This window comes from Cebidichthys violaceus, unplaced genomic scaffold (genome assembly GCF_023349555.1).
Source record: "Cebidichthys violaceus isolate CVI_PGR_0920_01 unplaced genomic scaffold, fCebVio1.0.p SCAF_41, whole genome shotgun sequence".
NCBI lineage: Eukaryota > Metazoa > Chordata > Actinopteri > Perciformes > Stichaeidae > Cebidichthys > Cebidichthys violaceus.
In genome coordinates, this window is record NW_027176606.1 from 1,696,611 (window position 1) to 1,721,194 (window position 24,584).

General features: G+C 47.0%; 1 protein-coding gene across 1 annotated transcript; it reads left to right on the forward strand.

Moving 5' to 3' along the window:
- Nucleotides 1-5,379: 5,379 nt before the first annotated feature.
- On the forward strand, nucleotides 5,380-24,290 carry znf219 (zinc finger protein 219). The gene is given in 16 exon segments (XM_068728196.1): nucleotides 5,380-5,622; nucleotides 15,115-15,199; nucleotides 15,449-15,620; nucleotides 15,623-17,509; nucleotides 17,512-17,664; nucleotides 17,667-17,833; nucleotides 17,999-18,077; nucleotides 18,080-18,142; nucleotides 20,038-20,316; nucleotides 20,319-20,639; nucleotides 20,642-20,878; nucleotides 20,881-20,933; nucleotides 20,935-21,001; nucleotides 21,004-21,087; nucleotides 21,090-21,201; nucleotides 21,203-24,290. Coding segments are annotated over 14 exon segments (3,684 nt in total). The 5' UTR covers nucleotides 5,380-5,622; nucleotides 15,115-15,199; nucleotides 15,449-15,460; the 3' UTR covers nucleotides 21,225-24,290.
- Nucleotides 24,291-24,584: the final 294 nt, after the last annotated feature.

The following is a 24,584-nucleotide window of genomic DNA, read 5'->3' on the forward strand; positions in this document are numbered from 1 at the left end:
CAAATGATTTGAAGCACTCAGAAACAGACTCCCAAAACATGAACGCTGATCGTGGTTTACAGCACGGTTTGTGTGTAACACCCGTCACAAATTCATCAATATGTATTCTTTTTTTTTTTTTTTTTTTTTTTTTTTATATACCGGAAAAAAATAATAATTTTTGTTTGGCAGCACAACACAGAGTCAGACCTAGTGGTAGTAATGATTAAATAGATGTTGGATGAATCAAGATAAACGGTTCCTTTATGGGTGGAGAAAATGCCCCGACTCCTTAAGTTAGGTAAACCGTTTGAAAAAAGCCCAATTGGATGAGCAGATTAATGTATTGTCACAAAGCCGGGACCAAAAAAAAAAAAAAACACACACCAGGCTGACATTTCAGGAGATTGATGTCTTTTCACAGGGCGGCGACCGAAAATGCTCTAAATACACAACGTTCTTGATAACAGCCACGAGGAACGCATCATTATTCGTACCCGATACATCCCAAAACTCCACAAATAACAGAGCAGCACCGTGAACCACACGCACACACACACACACACACACACACACACACACACACACACACACACACACACACACACACACACACACACACACACACGTCTAGACACAGGTATGTAGGAGCAGCACATATTTGTCCTCCAAAATGGATCCACGCTACACAATTAAACACTTTGTTGTTTGCACACACACACACACACACACCACACACACACACACACACACACACACACACACACACACACACACACACACACAGTGCATGCATCAAAAAAAAAAAAAAAAAGCACCTCACACAACCTTCCCTGGAATAATAAAAGCCATTAAACATGTTTCTATGGGCACACACCCTCCGGCATTTTACACATGTAATATTATCCCGCCACATCTATCCTCCACCTCCCCTCCCCTCCTTCCTTCCTTCCTTCCTTCCTTCCTTCCTTCCCTCGCTCCTGTCTCTCCATCAATCCACGTCCCCAACCCTTCCCCTCCCTCTTTCCTCTCCATCTCTTTCCGTCTCCCTTTCCATCCATCCATCTTCCTCCCTCCCTCCATCCTGATCTCCACCTCTCCCTCATCATATCTCTCCTCCTCCTTTTCTTCCATTCCTTCCTTTCTCTCTCTGGCCTTCTCTCTCTCTCTCTCTCTCTCTCTCTCTCTCTCTCTCTCTCTCTCTCTCCCTCTGAGTGTGTGATGCTTCAGTGCCCTCTGTATTGGTGGCTGCATTGTGCCAGTAGGGCGTCGCCGCGACAGCCGTTGTCACGGCAGCATTGTGAATGGGGTAGGGGTTGATGGTGTGTCTGTGTGTGTGTGTGTGTGTGTGTGTGTGTGTGTTGGGGGGGGTGAGGGTGAGGGTGAGGGTGGGGGGGGTGAGGAGGGGGGGAGTGTATTACAGTATCAATACCCTGACACTGCGACAAAAAGGACAGCAGCCGTAGCCACATATCACTCCACCTCTGCACTCTCCTCCTCCTCCTCCTCCGTCGTCTCCTTCCTCCCTCCCTCTTTCCTTGAGACCCCCCCCCCCACAGCGCCTCCCCGCCTCCCCCGAATCAATTCCCCCCTCCCTCCTTTCAATTGATTTCCCACCGTATCTCACTGAATATGTACGTATTGATCCCCCTCCTCCTCCTCCTCCTGCTTCTCCTCACCCCACCTCAGCCCTCACTCTTTTCTTTCTCTCCCTCTCTTGTTTTTGCTCAAGTATCTATCAGATTTCACCCCCCCCCACCCCATCTACGCCCCTCCACCCTCATCTCTCTCACACACACACACACACACACACACACACACACACACACACGCACACACACTTTCCTCATCTTTCATTTCATCTCCGCCTATCTCTCCCTCTGTGCCATCTCTTCTGCCCCCCCCCCCCCCCCCCCCCCCCCCCCTCACTCCTTCTCTCCATCACACCTCCCACCCCGCCTCCCTCCCTCCCTCCCTCCCTCACGGCTGTTTTTTTTTTTGTTTTTTGTGTGTGTTGTGTGTTGTGTGTTGTGTGTGTGTGTGTGTCACCGTCTCACTCACTCTCTGCATATTAATTGGTGCATTTCTGCTGCGGCGGAGAAAACAATCAAAGCGTCAGGGGCGGGTGATGATGCCATTGTGGCAGCCGCAAACACGTACACATATGTACCGTGAGCATACGCACAAACACAAACAGATAGCGAGGGGGGGGGGGTGTGGTGACACACACACACACACACACACACACACACACACACACAAGGCCCGAGACACACATAAGTTCAGTTGCAGAGACACATTAACAGAAAGAGAATACATACATATATCACCTCTGTACATGTATATAAGCTGCTGAGATGTGCAAAATGTGCTCAGACACACACACACACACACACACACACACATATGGCCCACATTGATTTACTGTGTACACACGCTGAGACAAGCATGCACTGCACATGTGCCACAGACTTAGTCAGTCACTCTCAGATACACAATGGCGGGCTTACAATGGCTGATCCAGGAGATATGTTCAGCGTCAGCAAAAGACATTTGAATTTCCCAGCCAACGTTTGCCTTCACACGGCGGCCCGTCTGTCATTTAAATATTAAAAAAAAAAAACCCAAGGCCTTTAGCCGGGGAGAAAGGTTCGGGGCCGGATAATTCATACCTCTGGAGAGAAAAAAAAGGAAAGAAGGCAGAGGTTACGTGTGAATACCGTTTCATTAAACAAGAACAAACTCACAGCGAGAGAGGGAAGTAAACAACACGTCAAGGTGACGTTTCTGCGCTATTCAGCTGGTTTTTTTTTTTTTTGTATTCACTATGTTCCATACGTGGCTCTGCAACTCTCTCTGATAAAAGGCAGCGAGGCGGTGGAGGAGGAGGAGGTGGAGGAGGAGGAGGTGGAGGAGGGCACGTGGGGCCTCACCCGCTCCACGAAGCGTCCGAGAGCCCGAGATTTGACTCTTTGCTCCGCTGTGTTGAACGCAGCACAAACAAAAATGGTGTAGGTCTAATGTAAATACTTTTTAAAAAAAGGTCAAATAAACTTTGAATTTTTTCCCAGGATGCAACTTCAAAATGGCCAACGTCTGGATATGCGTTCAACAAGTCTTTACAGCCGCAACTTTGCGCGTCATCTTACGCCGCGTGCGTCTGTGCCGGCTGCGACGTAAAAAAAGCGCGTACGTGATCGCTCTGTACGTTCAGAGGAGGTGACGTCGTCTATATGAAGAGTCAGAGGGACGTGGGACACGAGGGTCGAACAAACACAGGACTTTCAACCAGGAGACCGGTGTTCGTGTCTCAGAGCGTGGAGTTATTTTAAAGTTACGTTAGCGTAGCCTTGTGACGTGTTTTCGGTACTTAATGTCGCGTTAGACTTAAACTTGTTTACAATATTCTTAGACTTAAACTTGTTTTACGATGTTCTTAGACTTAAACTTGTTTTACGATATTCTTAGACTTAAACTTGTTTTACGATGTTCTTAGACTTAAACTTGTTTTACGATGTTCTTAGACTTAAACTTGTTTTACGATATTCTTAGACTTAAACTTGTTTTACGATATTCTTAGACTTAAACTTGTTTTACGATGTTCTTCCGGTGGTTTTGTCGCCTGAACTTAACTTCGACCTTTTTTTGCGTGGAAACAACGTAAAAATGACACGTGAAAAGCCCCCCCCCCCCAAAAAAAAATGCGTTATCGGGACACGCGGAACGCCCCTAAAATGTCTACGTTCCATTTATACGAGCAAAAGTCTGATGACATTGAATCTGAGGACTACGACTAATGTGGGAGGAGTCACTCAAAGTGTTGAACCCACAGAGAGCTCACACCTGACTCTGCACGTCTGTCACCCTCTAAAAGACCTAATACCTGTGGATCATCTTCAGTAACCGTGTCTTGATCTTTTTTTTGAAAAGACACATTGTGGCGTTGAGTTTTTCAATTTCCCTTGTAGTTCCATGATAACGGAGAGAAGGCCGACGTCTCCAAAACTACTAACGGCAAAACTTATTTACATCGATAACTAGCGCTGCAGGTAAGAAGAAAAAAAAACGTGCATTTTGCATTTTTGGGTCAAACTCTTTCTCGTGTTTGACCCGTGGAATGACGCATGCCCGGCATCTGACACACATCTGCTTGAAGGTTTCTCCGTGCTCAACGGAGCAGGTTTACTGTTTGGATCGGATATCCAAAAATATGTAACACGGTCGACTTAAGCGCTAAACGGAGAGCGAACACTGGACTCAAAAGCATCAGGTGGTCAGAAACAAGTTACTTCCTGTCCGCTGGCTTTGTGGAGCTCTTTAAAAGGTGACTTTCTAGTCTTTACTTCGTCTGCTTCAAACTGTGTGAACGAAGCGTTTGTGTAGCTTTTTTTTCCCAGAAACGTTCAACTTTGAGCACAGCGAGGTTTGTCAAGCCCCGCCCCATTAATAAGGGGACAAATAGGATGACACCGGGGGATCTGTTTGTCTTTTTCTCTCTGTGTGTGTGTGTGTGTGTGTGTGGTATGCGGGTACGTGGGTTGGAGGAGGCGTGCACCTGCCGCAACTAAACCTTTTGACAAGTGGGAGAAGAAAAAAAAAAGTGGGTGCAGCCATGTGCAAGGGAGTGTTTTATATATATATATATATATATATATATATATATATATATATATATATATATATATATAAAGAGCAGGACAATGTGGAACACTGTATGTGGAGCCATTAGTCTCTATGAGTGCTGTTTTTAAACTTGTGACGCTGCAGAGTCTTTTACTTTCTGAGGAAGTGATACTTTCCCACTGCTGCTATTTTGGCCCGGGGACCCCCCCCCCCCCCCTCCACCCACCCACCACCCCCCTGGAAACCCTTCCCTCTGGGGACTCCCGGTGGTCCCCCGGACCTTATGCTGGGAACCCTTCATCTAAATATGTGCACTTGGTGTCAACCATTCCTGGAAGTGGCCATGTGCTTCCGGGGTGGCTCGCCACAACATCTAAGCTGCCTCTCCTCCCTGTCATCACTTTTTTTTTTTTTTTTTTAAACACACTTCAATTGGTGTGAAACTTTTTTTTTTTTTTTTTTTTTGTTTTTTTTTTGTTTCCAACCTTACTCTTCTCCTCCTTCCCCGGAAAAAAAAAATAACTCCCCCCCCCAAAAAAAATAAAAAACAGTCTCTCAAAAGTGTCAGCTACCCGCCACCCCAGATGCCATATTTAGGATACAAATGTGAAGAGATGACAGCGCTGTAAAATGGTGCCCGTGCCCGAGATTATAATTAACATTTCCCAACCTACATCACTCTCCCTCCCACTTCTCCTCCGCTGCTTTCTCCCTATTCACCCACTCCTGTGCAATAAATGGGGGGGGGGGGGACGGGGACGGGGGGGGGACGAAATACAAGAAGAAAGGAGAGAAAGGGAGAAGGAAAAGAAAGGGAGAAGGAGGAGGAGGAGGAGAGAGTGAGAGAGAGAGAGAGAGAGAGAGAGAGGGTGACCAAACGGAGGGAGGAGGGAGGGGGAAACGGCGTATGCTTGTATACAACCCTGATTTCCATTTTTTTTTCCCAACTCGTAATGTATTTAATTCAAGTGAAACGTAATCATGACGTGTCGTGTCATTAATCTCCTCGCCGCCTCTCCCGTAAGTACACTGAGTCTTTACTTTCACCATATATCCTATATATCTTCCTGTATCTAGCGGGGATTTTATATCCACCACTCTGTTGACATGCACACTTTTATGCGCGGTGGCACGGAACACCGGGGATGAAACATTTCCCCCAAAAAATGTGTTGAATTTATTGCGACTGTTTGTTGCCTCTTTTTCCTCTTCTTCTTCTTCTTCTTCTTCTTCTTCTTTCTCTCCCTCTCCCTCCACGAGCAACACACGGGATAATGGCCAATATAGTTGTTGTTGTGTTTTATTTGCAGTTTGGATGCGGAGGCTATGTGCGAGTGTGTGTGCGCGCGTGTGTGTGTGAATGATTGGCATGGAGCATGTATGTATGTATGTACGCATGCATGCATGCGAACCGCGCGCCCTCCGTTCCGGGAACACTTTTTTTTTTTTTTTTTTTTTTTTTTTTTAACGTGTGTGTCATGTATGTAAGCCGGCTAGTATGGTGCGCGCGTGGCCGTCATTTGCACGCAGCATATATCCGATACAGCCCCCCCCCCCCCACCACCACCACCACCCCCCCTCGTGACATGACAATAAACGTGTTTTATTTAGGAAAATGCGCTGTTTTCTCTCGGCGTCATTCGGCGAACACTCCGGTGCAACATTTGGAAGAAGAAGTGGATTCGGCGAGTCAACGCGGAATTAAACGCGACTTTAAAATGGTTGCAAGAGCACCAAAAGTCCCTCGGAGTGGTTCGGGATTCTATCCTTTAAATTCGCCGAACTTTAAAACCAAAGTTCTGCTTTTTTTTCTTCCGCGAGCACTTATTTCAGATCCACGCAAGGGGGGAACCGGTGGTGAAATTCGGCAGCGTTATGACCTCTCCTTCTTTATCCCGTTTTAACCTCTCTGGGGGGAAATAAAACGACGTTTGCCCCCCCCCCCCCTAAAAAAAAAAAAAAAAGTAGGTTTTTACTAAAAAAAAAAAGAGGCACAAGTTCCCGGTGCGTAACGGAGCGTTTCGATGAGCCGCAGACATATTGTCCAGGCGTAAAAGTGGATTTTTGATGCGTGCTCGCGAGTTGATTTGCAATAATCTGCGGGGTGGACGCCGATTAGCTCGACTAATTCTTTTGTTGGACACACACACACACATTAAGCATTGTGTCGTGCATTGTTTCCGAGATAAGCGCCGCTACTTTCATCTGGGATGTGCGCAAAAAACGCATCCTCGAGCCGCAACAGTGTTTTATAAACGTTATACCCCCCCCCCCCCCCCCCCCCATACCTTTTTACTACGATGTTTACTACAACGCGTATACTTGTCCTAACATCACCTCCAGCGTCCACGAGCTCAGAAAGTAGCATAGCAAGTGTGGCATGTAACCGTGTGTGTGTGTGTGTGTGTGTGTGTGTGAGTGTGCAAAAACGCGTGTTGCCAGATTGTATTGTGGAGCGAGAAGTTACCACGTTTTCAGCCCCGGTTTAAGAAATAAACAACAACAACAACACAACAAAAAGAAAGGCACAAAACAGAAATGAGCGGGTGTTTTTGTGTGTGTCGGGACTGATGTCGGATTCGGGAGATTGGCAGAAGGACTCGAGATGAAATCCATGATGGCACTTTCTCCGTCTCGTCCTCTCGCACACTCGTCTTTTCCCCTCCCTTAATCTTTTGTATAGAAAATTTAAGAACAAAATGGAGCAGGGGAGAGAGCGATAGATAGGCTGACATGACACTCACACGCGCCACCCCCCGACTTCTCCAAACTACATCCCACTGTTTAGGATTTTTAATCGCATTTTTATTTTTATTATTATTATTCTTGGAAGCTGGGTATGTGCGCGGGCACCATCTGCTCGCGGGGGTTAATCTCGTTTATTTATTTTTAGTGTGTAGGGGAGGGGGGGGGGGAGGTGTTTATTAGCGCATTGTTTGTTGATGGTTATTTATTTCATTAATGTGCCTCTAATTGAGATGGCCGCGAGAGAGAGAAGAGGGGAAAGAGCGACTGAAAATGGTTGCACGTTATTGACGCACATCACAGGGGCGAGGAGAGGACATTCCTCACGAGATAAGGCGCAGACGTGTCATCTGGGTCTGACCGAAGACTCTCCTGTCGCCTTCTCTTTCTACATCCAATGGAATATGTTTAGTGATCCCGAAATGGCCCATTTCTTTTTTTTTTTTTTCTTTTTTTTTCAAATCCACCCTAAATGTCACACTTCTGAGAGCGCGTGCATAGTGGAAGTAGGTTGACATTGCTGGCTCGTCCTATAAACAGGGATGTTGCTGAACTCATATTCTCTAAATCAAATGCACCGTAACGTTCTATCTCAACACGCATCCTGGGAGTAGAAAGCAGAATGAGTGCATTATTGTCAAAAATTGCTTGATTTAAAAAAAATATATATTTTTTTTTATTGTAATCAACAATGCCAACTGAAATCTTATCCTTCAGCCGGAAACTAATAAGACAAGCGTCTCTGTGATATAAAAAAAAAAGAAAAAAAAAAAGAAGCTGAGAAGAGTCACCTCTCCGATGGGAAAGCGTCCCTCCACGGGAACATCTACTTTTGGATCCGAGGTGACGATTTCCCATCGCAAGTACTCATCAGGAACCCACTGTACTAACGAGCGTGAGACGCCCCCCCCCCCCCCCCCCCCCCCCACCCGTGTTAGAAAGAGTCTAATGGTTCTGCCTCATTCAGACTTCTCTTTGCTTGTTGTGCTCAAGTAGTATCCTCCTCCTCCTCTTCCTCCTGCCCACCTTTGTACGTACTGTACTGTGCTTGGGGGGGGGGCACATGCACATGCGCCCCATCCAGGTGGCTCTTGGGTAAAGGGATTGTATGTGAAGGGAGAAAGAGACGGAGAGACTGAGAGGGAGAGGAGTGTAGCACCAATCAAGGCTTCTGATTGATATAATTGGGTCATTAGTGCGCTGCGGGAGAGGCACCTGCTTGCCCTCAGTTAGGAGAAGCTACTGCATTGTGACATTTTCAGACCGTTGAGAGTTCTGCTTGCCTGCTCGGGATTAGGGTGTATTTAGAGCACTGGGGTCTTACTTAAATAGTACGCCACTTTTGTGCCACTTGAGGTTTTTCGTCGACCGGTTCCAAACTTTTTATTTTATTTTGTATTTTTCTACCAGACAGGTACAGGTCGGCTCACTTGCGTCCGCTCAGACCCGGGGCACGTTTCGGGGTTTTCGACAGCAAAGCGAGCTAAGCTAAACTAAGCTAAGCTAAGCTAAGCGGGTCACGGCATAGGTAGAAAGGAAGGGGCGGGCCCACAGTGGACCGATCGTCAAGAGACGGCGAGCCTGAAGGGTTAGTCAGAGAGGCGGAGCTCCCAACAGTGTCTGAAACCCCCGTCCACTCAAAACCTTTCCCGTGCGCATCTGACTTTCTTTTAGTAAATTTCCAAAATTGAAAATTTAAGCACACCGCACGGCATGCAGCCACCGGCCAGATCTAACCTGGGGGAGTTTTAAACTTCTCTCAAGCTGTCTTTTTTTTTTGTTGCATTTTTTGGCACTTTTCAACCGAGTGCGACGCCACCAAGTCTAGTGTGCCCTCACCGTCAAGCGTCAACCTCCCAACCCACGTCCGACAGACACACACACACACACACACACACACACACACACACACACACACACACACCGCCACGGCGCCGTTGTGCGAGTTGCATCGCCGCAGATCACGCCGAGAGCTGTTGATCTAAGTAGTGACGCTCCCATTTGACTGTGCACATACAGTAAAAGTGCAATCGAGTGTGCATAAAACAAATTGTTACTAAGTAAGAGAACTCGTGCTCTGCAAATTTCCCCCGGGGGGGGGGCGGGAAAAAAAAAGAAGGAATCAACTCGCGTTAACGTTTGGAATCGGTCTCTGTAGGTGCTCACATGTCGTGAGATATATGATAACACGTTTTCCACAAGGAGGTCACGGGGCCGGGGTCGGCTAGGGGCTTGTGGGTAGTCTGCGCTTTTGCTCGAGGGGCACTTCAGAGGAAGTGGGCGGTTATAGCTGACGATTTTTCGCTACGCACATTTTGTATTTTTGATTGAAAATTAAAAAACAACGTGTTGGCGTTTGCATGCCCCCCCTCCCCCCCCTCCCTCCTTTTCCTTTGCTTCTTCTCTCAGCCCCTGCAGGTGATCTTCAGTGAGCACAGATAAGCCTTCTTAGACAGAACACATTCACTGATTTGCTTATGACATTTGCATGCTCCAAAGCCATTCTTCTCTTAAAGGCCTCAATCCTGTAATCCTGAAAGGGACGAGTCAGTCAGTCAGTCAGTCAGTCAGTCAGCGAAACGTCTCGGCGCAGAGGAGCCACGCTCCTCCGCCCCGAGACGCCGCCGCGTTTTTCCGACGTTCGGCGCCGCGTCGCCCCCAATTTTATTCGAGAAAGAGCAACAGCTAGAGAGGAGGAAGAGGAGGAGGAAAAAGGAGGCGGTGGGGTTCAAAAAGTAGAGCAGGAGCCGCCCTGGAATCGAGCAAAAAAGATGAAAGAGCCGAGGGACAGATTGAGAGTCTATAGGGGTCCGAATGTTTCCAATCAAAAAGATCAATATATCGCTACTTCAAGGACGCTTTTCACTGAAAAAGAAGCACCGTTGGCGCCTGAAAGTTTGGTTTTTAGAAGCAGAAGTAAACCCTTCGATAACCAACGTTACCACCGTTCTCTGACCCCCCAAAAGAAAAGTTTCAGTCCTCGAGTCACATCTTTAAAGAGAGGCGCGGTGGGAGACTTTGCTCCCGATCACTGCTGAAGATGAGGGGGGGGGTGGGGGGGGGGTGGTGGTGGGGGGGAGCACCAGCCAGACAGAGTTGGAGCGAAGCGAGGGGGGTTCAGGGAAAGGTGAAGTAAAGGAAATGAATACCGTCTGTGGGGAAGTTCACCACGTGACCACGCGATAAAAACCACAGGACCACATAGCACTTTACCACACAGGGAGCGGACCCCCCCCCCCCCCTCTCTCGCTCTACCTCCCCTCAGTCCTCTCTTCCATACGTGTGTTTTTATTTATTTTTATTTTTCTTGCGGTCAGTCTCTTAAAATACCCACTTATCCCCCCCCCCCCCTCCCCCCTGGAGGAGGACGACGCCTCACCTCACACACGCTTCATCACATGAGAGTTCAAGTAATCCAGCCGGAAGATGAGGTATCACTTGTGAGGGATTTCGCTGAAGCACACACACCCACACACACACATGCACACACACACACCTGCACACACACACACCCACACACACACACACCCACACACACACACACACACCCACACACACACACACACACCCACACACACACACACATGCACACACACACACACACACACACACACACACACACACACACACACACACACACACACACACACACACACACACACACACACACACACACACACCTGGACCTACGCAGCCTCCAGATACAGCGCTCACTCTACGCCCTCAGGCCCAGGCCGGAGACCTTGGAGGTGCCTATTTTTAGGGCTGTGAAGGAGGACGTGTGCAACACACACACACACACACACACACACACACACACACACACACACACACAGGCCCAGATAAGAAGACAAAAGCAGATGGTGTGTACCTTTTTACTCTTCAGTGCCCCCCCCCTTCCCCCCTAAGGGGTCACAAAATAAATTGAGATGATTAACAAGCTTGCGAAGAATAAAACGCATATTTATGATGCAGATATTGATGCCTCTCGTCAGATGTTTTCTCTTTTTTTTTTTTTTTTTTTGTTGTTGTCTTGTGATATGCTGCAGCCCTCCATCAATTATGAAGACCATTAACACGAAACAACCTAAGCACGGCAAATCACACTCTAAAGAGCCCACAGACTTAATTATGCACACCGTGACGAGTCGCTGCAAGTATGTATAACTCGGCCATAAAGGCAAACAAGCCAACGAGGAGCGGGCGGTGGGACGGCGATGCCGCACGCCCTCTTTAAAAAGAAAAAAAAAAAACCACACACGCCGACATAACGTCACGTTTAATGCAGAGCAGAGCCGGCGCAGTACTTCCTGCCCACACACGCACAGTTTAAACACACACCAAGTGAAAGGTGTTCACACCCTCGCGTGCGCAATTACGGTGTGCGGCGTTGCGGCGTTGCGGCGTGTCCGAACACGCATCGCACTAACTGCCTCCACAATAACAGCTGTACCACTCGCTGGATGTGTACACAATGACATCAAAACCCCCCCCAAAAGATAAACTTGTCTGAACATCTTGTGCTTCTACTCCCTCTGCAACTATTTATCGAGGCTGGGATGTATGACTCAGCGCACTCCCCCCCCCCCCCCAATCGTATCCTTAACACACACACACCTTGTGACACGAGTCCTGGAGTAGTTATCGACATTTAAACAACGCTGATTTTACTTGGATGAGCTCAAAAAAAAAAAAGACAGTTGGCTTATTGACCCCCGTCGTAAAAACTAATTTCCACTGAAGGTAATTCAGTACTTTACATCAGTTATCTCCGTGGCCACAAAGTTACTCTGCAATTACAGTAATGACACCATCATGGCGATGCTCAACACAACAAGGATATGCTTTTAAGCTGTCATTACCGTGCGAATTGCAATGCTGCACGTACGCTGCACATTTCAGGGTCAGAGACAAGGCGGGGGGGGGGGGGGGAGTCTTCTAAAAGAGCAGTTTAAATCCAGTTCCATATTTCTTTCTCCATACTTTATTTGGATCTCACATCAAGACTGACTGGACGACGTTGGCGGATCGCATTTCCACGATGATCTTTTCAGCGAAAACCAAAAATGCACACCCCGCTGCACAACCAGTGCGTAACCTTTGAAATAAGTCAATTCGGTATTTCAACGCGATTTCTCCTTTCCCCTTGCAAAAACACCGCCGCACGAATCGCCCCTTTGTACGTCTTTTTTTAAAAAAAATTTTTTTTAAAACGTGACAGTTCTCGTCAAACCCTACGCAATCAATCTGTGCGCTATCGCGTACAGAAAGTGCTCAAATATGCAGATTGGGAACGATTGGCATTTGTCGGTAATGTGGACTAATGCGCCTCCGACCCATGTCCGCGCCCGGTCTCTACCACAGCCGGCTGGTCCTTCACCGCTTCTCTCCTGGTTCATTAACACCTGGGTTTCATTCTGCTCCACCTGATTCCAATCCCATTTGTCGCCCCCTCCAACCCCCCCCCCCCCCCCCCCTGCATCCATCGCTCCACCTTATCTCCATCTATCCAAATTCTCTTCATTGGCATGACAGGGGCCGGTGGTTGGCGACAGCCACCGTCACGGTGCGAACAATGCATTGTGATGGTGATATTCATATGATAATGCCATCAGACGTAGCGCTGCCGCAGACACGTCGAGAGGCTCTTTCCCCCTTCCTGTATCTCCCTCTTGTCTGGATGTATATTTGCGTGTTGACTCTTCAAATGATTTTTGTTAAATCTGTTGTTCTCTCTCCGTGTTATGCCCCTCTTGATTCCTCTCCCCTTCTCTGTTCCAGCATGTCCGTCTCTTTACCCTATTTTTCTTTTCCCCCTTTTCCCCTCAACAACCACGCTGGCAATCGCATTAAATCATTTTCATTCACATGGCTTCTGACAAATGTGTTTTTTTTTCTTCCCTTCTTCTATCTGCTGCCCAGTTTGTAACAGCACTGTATGTTTCTCTCCGTCTCTCTCTTTCTTTCCCTCTGTCTGCCTCCTTTCTCATTTTTGTTGCTCTTCGCCATGTTGGCAGGGCCCAATCTACCAGCTGATATCAGCATTCCCTGGCACTCTGCCAACTGGCAACACTGCAGGAGAGAGAGAGAGAGAGAGAGAGAGAGAGAGAGAGAGAGAGAGAATGAAAGAAAGAAAATTAGTGAATAATGGACGGAGGGAGGGAGCGAGAGAATGAGAGGGGGATGGGAGGAGTGTGAATCGGGGAAAGAAAGACAGAGGGGAAAGAAAGACGGGGTGAGAAAGAACAATAATGGTGGATTAAGAAAAGGGCCGTGTGTGTCTGTTGTTGCGTGTGTGTGTGTGTGTGTGTGTGTGTGTGTGTGTGTGTGAGTGTGTGTCTGTGTGATTGATATGGTGTGATATCCCTGTGAGTCATAGCTGAGCTAAAATGTCAACTGGCTACATGAGAATCTCTTTGTCATCCAGGCTTAGTGACACACACACACACACACACACACACACACACACACACACACACACACACACACACACACACACACACACACACACACACACAGAAATCCAACTGATCATATAAACACATATGTGACCATACCGCGGAGTGAACACAAATATGGCGACACACCTGCGAACACAGATGTTCCATTGTTTTCCCCCACAGTGATTGATGACCTTTTGTTTTGTGCGGGCGCCTCCGCTTGCTTCTCAACTCCACCGAATGATGGACGAAAAAACAGCCGACGTGCATAAATCCGGTGGAACTGATGCAAAGTGCTGTGCACTGGAAATATTTGGGTGTGCGAGCGTGCTCGCCAAAATGCTGGTGTCGTTCAATATGCTGTATATCACACTTTACATTTCAGCTGACTCTGTTATCCGGGCCGACGGCTGCAGTACAGTCAACACAATAAGCTCACATTTGTGCGCTACTTAAACAAGTAGCCATGACTAAGCAGTGTATGGTCATGGCACCACACCCAGGCTATAGCTTCAACAAACATTGTTGTGCTTAAGTGCGTGCATGTGTGTGTGTGTGTGTGTGTGTGTGTGTGTGTGTGTACAGTCCTGATTTAAGCTTGCTACTGTATGAGTGCACAGGAAGGGTGTGTGGGGAAGTCAAAACATCGCGCGCCCATCCTGTTTGGGACAGTCCATGTCCTGTGGTGGTGCCCTTAACTCCTAAACACACACTAACTCACACACACACACACACACACACACACACACACACACACACACACACACACACACACACACACACACAGATATCCAGAGAGATACACATCGATGCACATTCACACTCCGGCTAATCATCCCATATGTGCCGTCAGTATGCCGGAGAGCATTGTGAACAGTTGCAGGAGGCAGAACAGGTGCACACCTGTTACACATTCAAGCGCACGCCGCACACCTACGCAAGCTGAAGAGTAACTGAAGATCAAATGAAGATTTGCTTTGTGCTTAACGTTCACGTGCAGTAAATCGCACGCGAAGTGGTGCTGTAATGAGAAAAGCGTTTCTTTTTTCTATTAGAATATGTATAATGGAATACATTTTCGAAGAGTCTGTGTGTAAATGTTGCTGTTTTTTATCCTATTTGACAAAAATCTGCTCCCTGCAGTTCATCTCTCAATACTTCAAAAAGCATTTACACCTACGTCGACACTGATATTGCTAATTTAGTAAAAAAATATAAAGATTTAAGAAAAAAAAACTGGAAGCAATTCAATTTAAGATTATATTGCAAATAACTCCTGTTTAAGTTTCTCATTTCTCATTTTTTTTTTGCTTGCTTTTGTCCCCAGAAAATTAAAGGAGAAGGCTGCCACAGAAGTGTGTCCCCCATCAGCCGAGACACTAAAGAATGGCATAACACCACACACACTTCTGGTAATTCTCTACTGATCTCATACACACACACACGCACACATACAGACACATGAACCTGTTAGGCAAACTAATAGCATTTGATTATGTCTATTTCTTCGCCATTTTACACATCTGGTCAAGGTCCTGTTACAGTTGAAGATAATTATGCACAACATGCAAATTTAACCTTTCCTCTAGCGTTTTAAAGTTGTAACTCTTAAGTCGTCAGTTCCACTCAGTATCTGTCTCTCTCCTTCTTTCTGTGTTTAGTACTGACAGAGGATGGATTCTCCGCCGGAGTGTGTGTTGTCTCTTTCTTGTGAGCATCCCCAGTCTCCCCCAACACTGCCATCCCTGGACCACAGCCCCCAGGCGTCTTCTCCTCACGCTCAGCTCTCTCTACCCGACAGCCCCGTTGTCCTGCCCATTCACAGCCCAGAACCTTCCCTCAGAGCCCGGACACCACACCTTATTTTCCCCTCTCTCCCTTCCCCCTCCTCGAGGACAATAACAACAATCACCACGATGTCGATGAAGAAGATGACGAGGAAGGGCTGGATAGAGTTCCTCCGTCCCCGACCCCGGCAGTGGCTCTGTTCCCAGGAGGAGGGGGACAAGAAGCTGGATGCAGCCCTTGTTTGGACGCCTCTCCACCAGCCACACCATCGGCGCCACTCCTTGGGTTCGGAGCCCTGGAGCTGGCCCTCTCATCTGGGCAGAGTGGAAACTGCAGCGATGAACTAGACCTACAGCTGTTCCAGAAAGACACTGTTACCAGGGCGATACCTGGAGTGGGAGGGGCGTCACCAGGGCCTGCGCTCAGGTTCCCTTGTCATGTGTGCGGAAAGAGATTCAGATTCCAAAGCATTTTGTCTCTTCATGCCCGAGCTCACAGTCTGGACCGAGACCGCCGAGCTTCAGCCCTGTACCGGACTGGACTCCCTTCAACACCCCTAAAGCGGCACCTCAAAATCCAACAGAACCACAAAGACTTAGTCCAGAATCACAGAAGTCACCCAAACCAGCGTATACTGCCAGGGACACTCATCCAGCATCTTACAGAAGAAGAGGATGTTGACAGTGAGGTCAAAGGTCTAGATGACGGCCTACAGACAGACCAGAACCCAAACTTCTTACTGAACGACAGTACACCATTGACCCCTCCACTTACAGAGGATCCTGTATCTGTGACTCCACCCTATTCTTCTACCATCGGGGAGGGTGTGTCTACTCCTATAGCGCCTACGTTTCGCTGCCATGCCTGCAAAGGAAAATTCCGCACGGCTTCGGAGTTGGCGCGCCATGTCCGCATTCTCCACAACCCGTACAAATGCACTCTTTGTCCTTTCTCTGCCAGCCAAGAAGAGAGCCTGGCATCTCACTTGCAGGAGTTCCACCCTTCTCCTGAGGTACCTGCTCCGCCACCGGCCTTCAATTCCAGGCTGGTCATTGCGACCCCTGATACTCCTGTGCCCACCCCGACCCATACCCCAGCCCCACCACCAAGTACCCCACAGGTGACAGCAGCAGCTACAGCGGCTGCCTCCCCCACAGTGCCAGCATTCCGCTGTGATATTTGTGGACAGCGGTTTACCCAATCTTGGTTCCTGAAGGGACACATGCGAAAGCACAAGGACTCCTTGGACCATAAGTGCCAGGTATGCGGCCGCGGCTTCAAAGAGCCTTGGTTCCTCAAAAACCACATGAAAGTACATCTCAACAAGCTTGGGCTGAAGGCCGGGCTGGGAACCCTTGGGGTACCAGGAGGTTCAGAGCAGCAAGGCAAAGGCTCGGCTAATAATCAGTCTCTCAACGCCCTCTATTCAAGCCTCCTTCTGGCCCAGCAAAGAGGTGGTAGAGGTGGACAAGGAAGATCAGAAGCTGGAGGCAGAATGGGGATGGGCTCAAGCAAATCAGCCATCCTCGGCTACCTCGGGCTACCCAATGATGGCAGTGGGGCGAGCTGCATGGAGAGACTTCAAGCAGTGGCTCAGGTGGCAGAGATGGGAAACGGTGGCGGCTTTGGCGGCTCAGGAGTAGGGGACCAAGGAAGAGGAGGGGGAGCAACTAGAGGAGGGGGCACAGGTGAAACTACGGCATCAATTTCAGAAGGAGGTGACCAGGCAACTTGGTGGCAGCTGGTGGCTCGCAGCCTGGCAGTAGCTCAGCAGCAGCAGCAGCAGCAGCAGCAGCAGAGGCCCCAACAGCGAGGCCAGCAGCAAAGCCAGCGAGGCCAAGGTCGGAACTCCGTGATCACAGAGGCCGACCAAGTCAGGGCCTACCTCGGAGGCCTGGATCCAAGAGAAGAGTCTGGCGGAGCAGGAGGGCCATGGAATGCCCGGACTGTGGAAAGCTTTTCCGCAGCCTGCAGCAGGTGGTGGTTCATGCTCGCGTTCACACTCAGAGGCCCCAGAAAGGAGGCGGTGGAGGCGGCGGCGGCGAAGAGGAAGGGAGCGGTAGCCGTAGAAGAGCGGGCCTTGGAAGAGGAGCAGCGGTGAAGTGAGACAGGAATCTCAGCTACACCACAGTGGTGAATCCCAGCAAGCAGGAGACGTGAGACAGGAATCAAAACTGCACAGTGGTGGATCACAACAAGCAGGGGCAGCTACAGGGTTTCACTCTGTCATCTCAAGCTTCAAAGGTACAATCACATGTGCTTTTTCCTCTGCCTTGTCTTTTGGTTTGTTTGTCTGCTCCCATGTATTGGTGTTATTTTCACAAGAGCGTTTTATTTTCATTCTGTTTTCTGTTGTAAATAGAAGCTCTCGTAGGGCCCTTTTACACCCGCTGTTATCTTACATTTTTCTCCACTTGCAGAAGAAAAATGGCTTGACAGCAGTCTCCTCCATACCTTCAGTTCCCAACAGGGAGCGAGTGCGTGGTAGAGGGATAAAAGACTGCCCTACTGTGGTAAAGCCTTCCGCTCTTCACACCATCTCAAAGTGCACCTGAGAGTTCACACAGGTGAGAAACTGCTGTGAGTTTAACAAACCACATTTACTTTTTTAGCCTTTATAAATCCCTGGAAAGGTTTCATTGAGCATCCTCGCTTCAGCAGCGCTACCTTTTTCTTTTTTTACACATTCACCCCAGAGAGCTGGCCGGCGCTAATCATAGCCCTCTACTGCAGGCAACCGAGCAGCCCCACTGGAGCAACTCCTGGTTAAGTGCCTTGCTCAAGGGTATATTAACAGTAGTTTTTGAGGAAAAATCAAGCCACTCCAGGGATTAAATAAGGTTAAATCTTTGTAAAAAAGCTCACTTCTCTCACCAAAGAAAGGAAGAAATGCATTTATTTAATATATTTTTAAAATATATTTTTTTCTATTAGTTGATTTGAACTCCAATTTGTGCAAAATTTATATGGTTTGGCACGGTTATTTTTTAGATTAACTATAAAAAAAAAACATTAAATATATGCTCACAGATTTTTCCTTATAGCAATTTTGGCTTTAATCTTTCTGAGATTCACATTCTCTGATCTTGTCTTTGAAGCAAGTGAATCTGTAATTGTTCTCCTTAAATTCACATCAAATCATGTCAAAATAATTCTGACTTTAGAACAGACACACAGGGCTATCCAACATACTCCAACAGGTTTTTCCAAGACTTAAAACAAAAAAAAAACAAAAAAATGAAAAGAACTCACATTGAATTTTTGGTGACTTTAATGAAAATTGGGAACTCTCACAGCACTCACTCACGCTCTTAATTAATTATCCATATTCATAAGACTTTATCAGCATGAGTCATTGCCATTTTTTTTTTATTATTTGCTTTCTTCGCTTGATGTACTTGATCAAAATTAAGACCCCGTCTTCCAGTTTCTGAGATGCCACCAATCCCCAGCAACTGGGAACTGGAGCACATCCAAGTCTTTCCAGCAAGACGGCGCCCAAAATGCATTCAATGAAATCTATTTAATATTGCCATTATGAATAATTGTCTATAGCTGACAAGACCCATCACATCGCAGCTGTATTATTCATGATAGCGTACCGCTCTTTTCATCACGCACTATTGCTTCTCCGTGCCATCAAGTGATTACCACATGGTCAGTAATTTAAGTGAAGGCATCAAATTGTAATAATACTCTCTTGATATTCCTGAGATTATTTCTCCAAGACACTCCTGTGACATGTTTTTTTTTTTGCTCCAGTAACAGAATCAAATTGTTCATACTTTTGCATGTGCATCTGCGATCATCAATAGAGCCGTTTTCTTTGTGTGTGTTCCTTTTTTCATGTGAATAGGATAATTTATGCTTTTCATACGTAATGCATTTCCTGCTGTTGATCTGTCTCCAGCATGATGCCCCCTCCCCTTTATCTCTCCCAGCAGTGTCATTTTCAATCAGTGATGAAATACTGCCATCTCCCTTTAAAATGCATAATTACATCCCCCACTGTTTAAACGGAAGATGCCAGTTATTTTGCAAGTTACTGCTGACCATTTTTAATAAATGCTCTAGTGTTACAGATTTTCTTTCTGACAGCCAATGTCTTCTATTCATTCACTATGATGTGAAAAATGATACATTATATAAATTAGCAGGCTCTTCAAGCTTGTCTGTCGTGTGTTATATATATATATATATATATATATATATATATATATATATATATATATATATATATATATATATATTACACATACATACTATATATAATTACATTATTATTACATATTGTTTTTACAAAGAATGGTTAGCACTAATATAAATAATGTGATTTGTTGTAAATGAGCTAAAACATGCAAAATCAGCGGTCTCTTTAAGCCTCACCTAGGTCAGCTGCTACTTTAGTTAATACTCCAATACTGTTTCCCCAATCTCGTTTTGTTCATCTCGTTTTCTTTAGGCGAGAGACCCTACAAATGTCCCCACTGTGACTACGCGGGTACCCAGTCGGGCTCGCTGAAGTACCACCTCCAGCGGCACCACAGGGAGCAACGCAACGCCTTGTCAGCCTCCTCCAACTCCTCCTCCAGTGGTCTCACCTCCACTATCAACAGTCTGACCTCTGGAACCTCTGGGCTGGCCAAGCAGCGCCGATCCCAGCCAAACCACTGCCCCGTCAACCGAGGCCCAACCGACAACCCCTCCTCTCGGCCCAGCCAGCAGTCCTGGCTCCTGGGGCTTCGGACCAGCGGGAGCATCGGAAGGCCTTGGCGGCTCTGAGGGATGTCGACTTGGAGACCCAGTACAGGTATCTGTCTGGGGTGATGGGGGCCCTTTACCAAGGTGGAATGGAAGGAGGCTGGATCAGGGAGTCTCCCCCACCGAAGGCCCCTAAAGTGTCTCGTCGTAAGCCCCTTACTACTAGCCGAATGGTTCAACCACCGAGTGACAAGGAAGGGCCTGCGCCTTCAACTCAAGAAGGGGGTTTCGAACCCCTGGATCTGTCTCGCCGCCCCTCACCTGGCCTTGGAGGCATGGAGGAGGATGGAGGCACGAGTTTAGGGGAGGAGGAGGCGTCGGCGGTGGGGATGGCGTAGGGGACATTTCAATTGGGGTCAAACTGAGCCAGTGTTTGTTCTGCCCTTTTCGTACATCCTCAGCAGAGCTGATGGCCATGCACCTCCAGGTCAACCACACCAGTAAGTCCAGGCGCAAAAGAGCCCCTTCTACCACCTTGGATGACAATGGAGCCCCAAAGGCCACCAAGCCCCGGACGGATCACTCTGATCTCGACTCTCTGACATATGGAGGCATGTGACCGAGGCAGAGTCCCAGGCACCTCTGGGGGAATGGTCCCTCAACGCAGGCCAAGACCATTAATGGGCTCTCTGAGGATACACGGGACCATCTGGACGACATCCTCGACCACCAGACGTGGCCTCAGTGTCCAAGAATGTCAGAGACGGTCTGGCACTCAAGGGAAAGATGGAGGGGGATGAGGAGGAGCAAGAGGAGAAATGGAAGAGAATTTGGAGAACAGCAGCCTGGAGGATTCAGAAGACCAGGATCTGAGGATGTCCCTCGCTCTTTCACCGGCCCTGAGCTCCAACCACATGGTAGAGAGGAGAAAGAGTCTTCACAGATTAAAATGCTTTGTTTGGGATGACACCATTCAAACTGGAGGGTTGGGTTCAAAGTTTTCAACTACATTCGACACAGAATTGAAGAAACGGACAAAGGGTTCTTGACTCCTGAGATTTTGAAAAGAGCAAGAGAAACATCACAGCTTTTATTTTCCTTTCCGACATCATTCGTCTACTTCGGTTCCGACAGCGTGGTCACCCGCAAAATAAACTCCCTGTACAAAAGAGCAAATATGCATCTTTTCAGGATTTTGTAGGCACACTTTTTCCTCTTTTTTTTTTTTTTTCAAGCTTCACTCCAAGATGATTTTTAAAAGGTGATCTCCTACGTGATAAATGAAAGGAACGCGTAAGATCTAAGGCAATCATTCCACACGCATCTATTTCAACACCAATAACGGGACTGTTTATTCCAGACTACTATACTGACGAGGCTGACGCCAGCTGTGAAGAGATCCTCTCCTGACAGACCGCGGAACGGTTGAAACCTCAAACTTCAAGTTCCTCCTCCACCCACACAAATGTGGAGGAAAGTTGAGCGGAAAGAAGTTTCAAGCTGTGAACCTCGGCTAAGCTTTTTGGTATTAATTTAAGGCATGACGTAACTGTCGCAGGCCGCGTGCTTTCCCTCGACTATATATCACTGCCTCGTTTGTCTGAAAAGTGTTTCTACACGATTGTCCTAAAGAAAAACAGAAAGAGACGTTTGTAACATTTTAATTTCTTTTTCAGTTAGTGCCTGTTCATGTGCATTGTCGAGAGAGTCTCCCGGTGCTCCCACGCATCGAGGCTCAGATAGCTCATTCATTTTATCTGAATATACAGTTTAAAACAATTTAAGTACAGTATATTTGTTAAAAGTGGTTCTAGGGTGTTGTGAATAGTTAAGTTGTAAAAGAAATGCTACATGGTTAGCGTGATGTACTTGACACGGGCGGCAGATGTTTGTGGCTCAGCTTGAATAGAAAACAAAAAAAAAAAAGTAGGCGATATAGATAACGTGGCGAAAGAGGTCAAAGGCCGAGCGACGCGAAAAAGGGGTCAACGTTTAAAAATTCAGTGTTTACAATGGCGCCGAATGTGGGTCGGGGTTGCCGAGGCAACGTAGATGTGCGGAAAAGAACATAAACTCAGAGCGTCGCCCGAGCCCCCCCCCCCCCCCCCCCCTCTGGACACAATCAACTGACACACCCCTTTTTAAAGAGACAGAGACTGCGAAAAAAAAAAGGAACGATACAAGGTAGAGAAGGAAAAAGAAAGCCGGACCTCTGCCGAACCACTGAGGAACAAACTGTACTCTTGGGGGGGGGGGGCTATGGCGTCTTTTAGATGAGTAGATCTCCTCTCTTCTTTTTTAATAAGAAAAGAAAAGACAATGGTAGGAGTAATTATTAAAAAACACTAACAAAATGCATAGACATCCCAGTAGAATATGTGTAGCTTTTGTAAAGACGAGAAGTAAAAAAAAAAGAAAAAAAAAAAGCAGACTTTTGTTTATTTTCATTCAAGATGCTTACGGAAAAAGGTTATCAATATAGGTAATATTGATTATAATGTTTGTGAGCTAAGACTAGTTGGAATGTCTATACAGAGCACTGTGCAAGGTTTCAGTTCCCAAAGTAGTTGTTTTCGTTTCGACTTTAATCGATAGACCAAACGTTTGTTTTTTTTTTCAATGGAAGTTGTCACTTTCTGTTGTCGTTTTTTTTTTTTTGAAATGTGTAAAAAGCTGTGGTTTCGATAGATCTGCCCCATCGATTAGCCAAAATCCGTCAAATCGGTTGATCGGCGCCGCGTCGGATAGCCAACCACTGAACTGGTTGTTAAAGAAAGTTCACTTTTTTTTTGTGTAAACGTCAACCGCGATGAATGAAAACAATCAATCATGAATATCATGAAGTCTTGTGTTTTGGAAAGAGGGCGGTAATTCTGCCCCCCCCCCCCCCTCACGCTGGTGAACGACCACTATTTATCTACTTAGACTACTTTTTGATGGGGTATCCAACGATTGCAGCCACACCTTGATGTGCATTAATGTGTCTTTGAGTTCCTTCTGTAGAGCACCTTATGAGTTCTGTAGTGGTAAGTCCCTTAGTGGTGTCTCCTTAACAACTACTGTCAATGCCATCGTGCCTTCTGTTTCAAGCACTTCCTGGTGTATTTTGTAAAACTCACCAAAAGCACTTAGCCTATATCACACTCGTTCTTGCTCTCCGTCTGTCCTCACTCCTCCCCCCCCTCCGTCCTTTCTCTCCTCCTCTTATCACCTCTGCTCATTTCCCCCCCCCAATCTTTTATCTCATGTCTTTACCTCTCTCTCCTGGGGAGGCTGCTCTCTCTCTCTCTCTCTCTCTCTCTCTCTCTCTCTCTCTCTCTCTCTCTCTCTCTCTCTCTCTCTCTCTCTCTCTCTCTCTCTCTCTCTCTCTCTCTCTCTCTCTCTCTCTCTCTCTCTCTCTCGGTCACTAGGCCTTATTGTTACGATCCAGCATGGCTAGATCAAAGAATGGACTACCTAACCTTTAGACAAGTGCAAATCATTGTAGCTGTAGGGTTAGACTACTTTTGGTCTTAACACTAACCCTTTCGTAAACCAAAGTCTAAGTCGAATGAATATTATATTTAATCTCTTAAAAAAAAGGTGCCAAAACATGTCCGAGGTGACACTAAAGTAATGTTCAACTTGAGAAAACAAAATAATTCACTTCTCTCTTTCTTTCTTTCTTTCTTTTACCCAGCCTCTCTCTCTCTCTCTCTCGCTCTCTCTCTCGCTCTTCCTCCGTGTCGCTCTCTCTCTTTCTCTCTCTCTCGCTCTTCCTCCGTGTCGCTCTCTCTCTCTCTCTCGTTCTCTCTCTCTCTTCCTCCGTGTCGCTCTCTCTCTCTCGTCCGTAAACTGTCTATCTCTATAGCACCACTTGAAGGTGACGTGTACTATCTGGTATTGAGGCCTTTATTAGATTTTCATTTCAGTTTGTGTGGTGTTTGTTCAATGCCGTTGAGATGGAAAAATGCTCTTCTTATGATGATAATTATTATTGTTTTGGCATTATGGTAAAAAAAAAAAAAGACAAAACAAACAAAAACAAAAAAACCCAAGAGAAATGTGTTGTTGAATGTTGTACAGATAGCACTAGAGCTGTTGTGTTTTTTTTGTTTTTTTTAAAGAGAGCACAAACCCCAGCGATGGTCCCTTCAGGCTCCTCCCACCGGCAGACGGGAATAAAACAGCCTGCCAATCAATCTACATGTCGAATGACACAAAACATGTCCTCGGTGACGACAGAGCTTCAGAACCAATCCGTTTGAGTCCAAAGTAGCGTTCTTCTCTGGAGATCTGAACCTTTTGACTCAAACCCCCCCCCCCCAA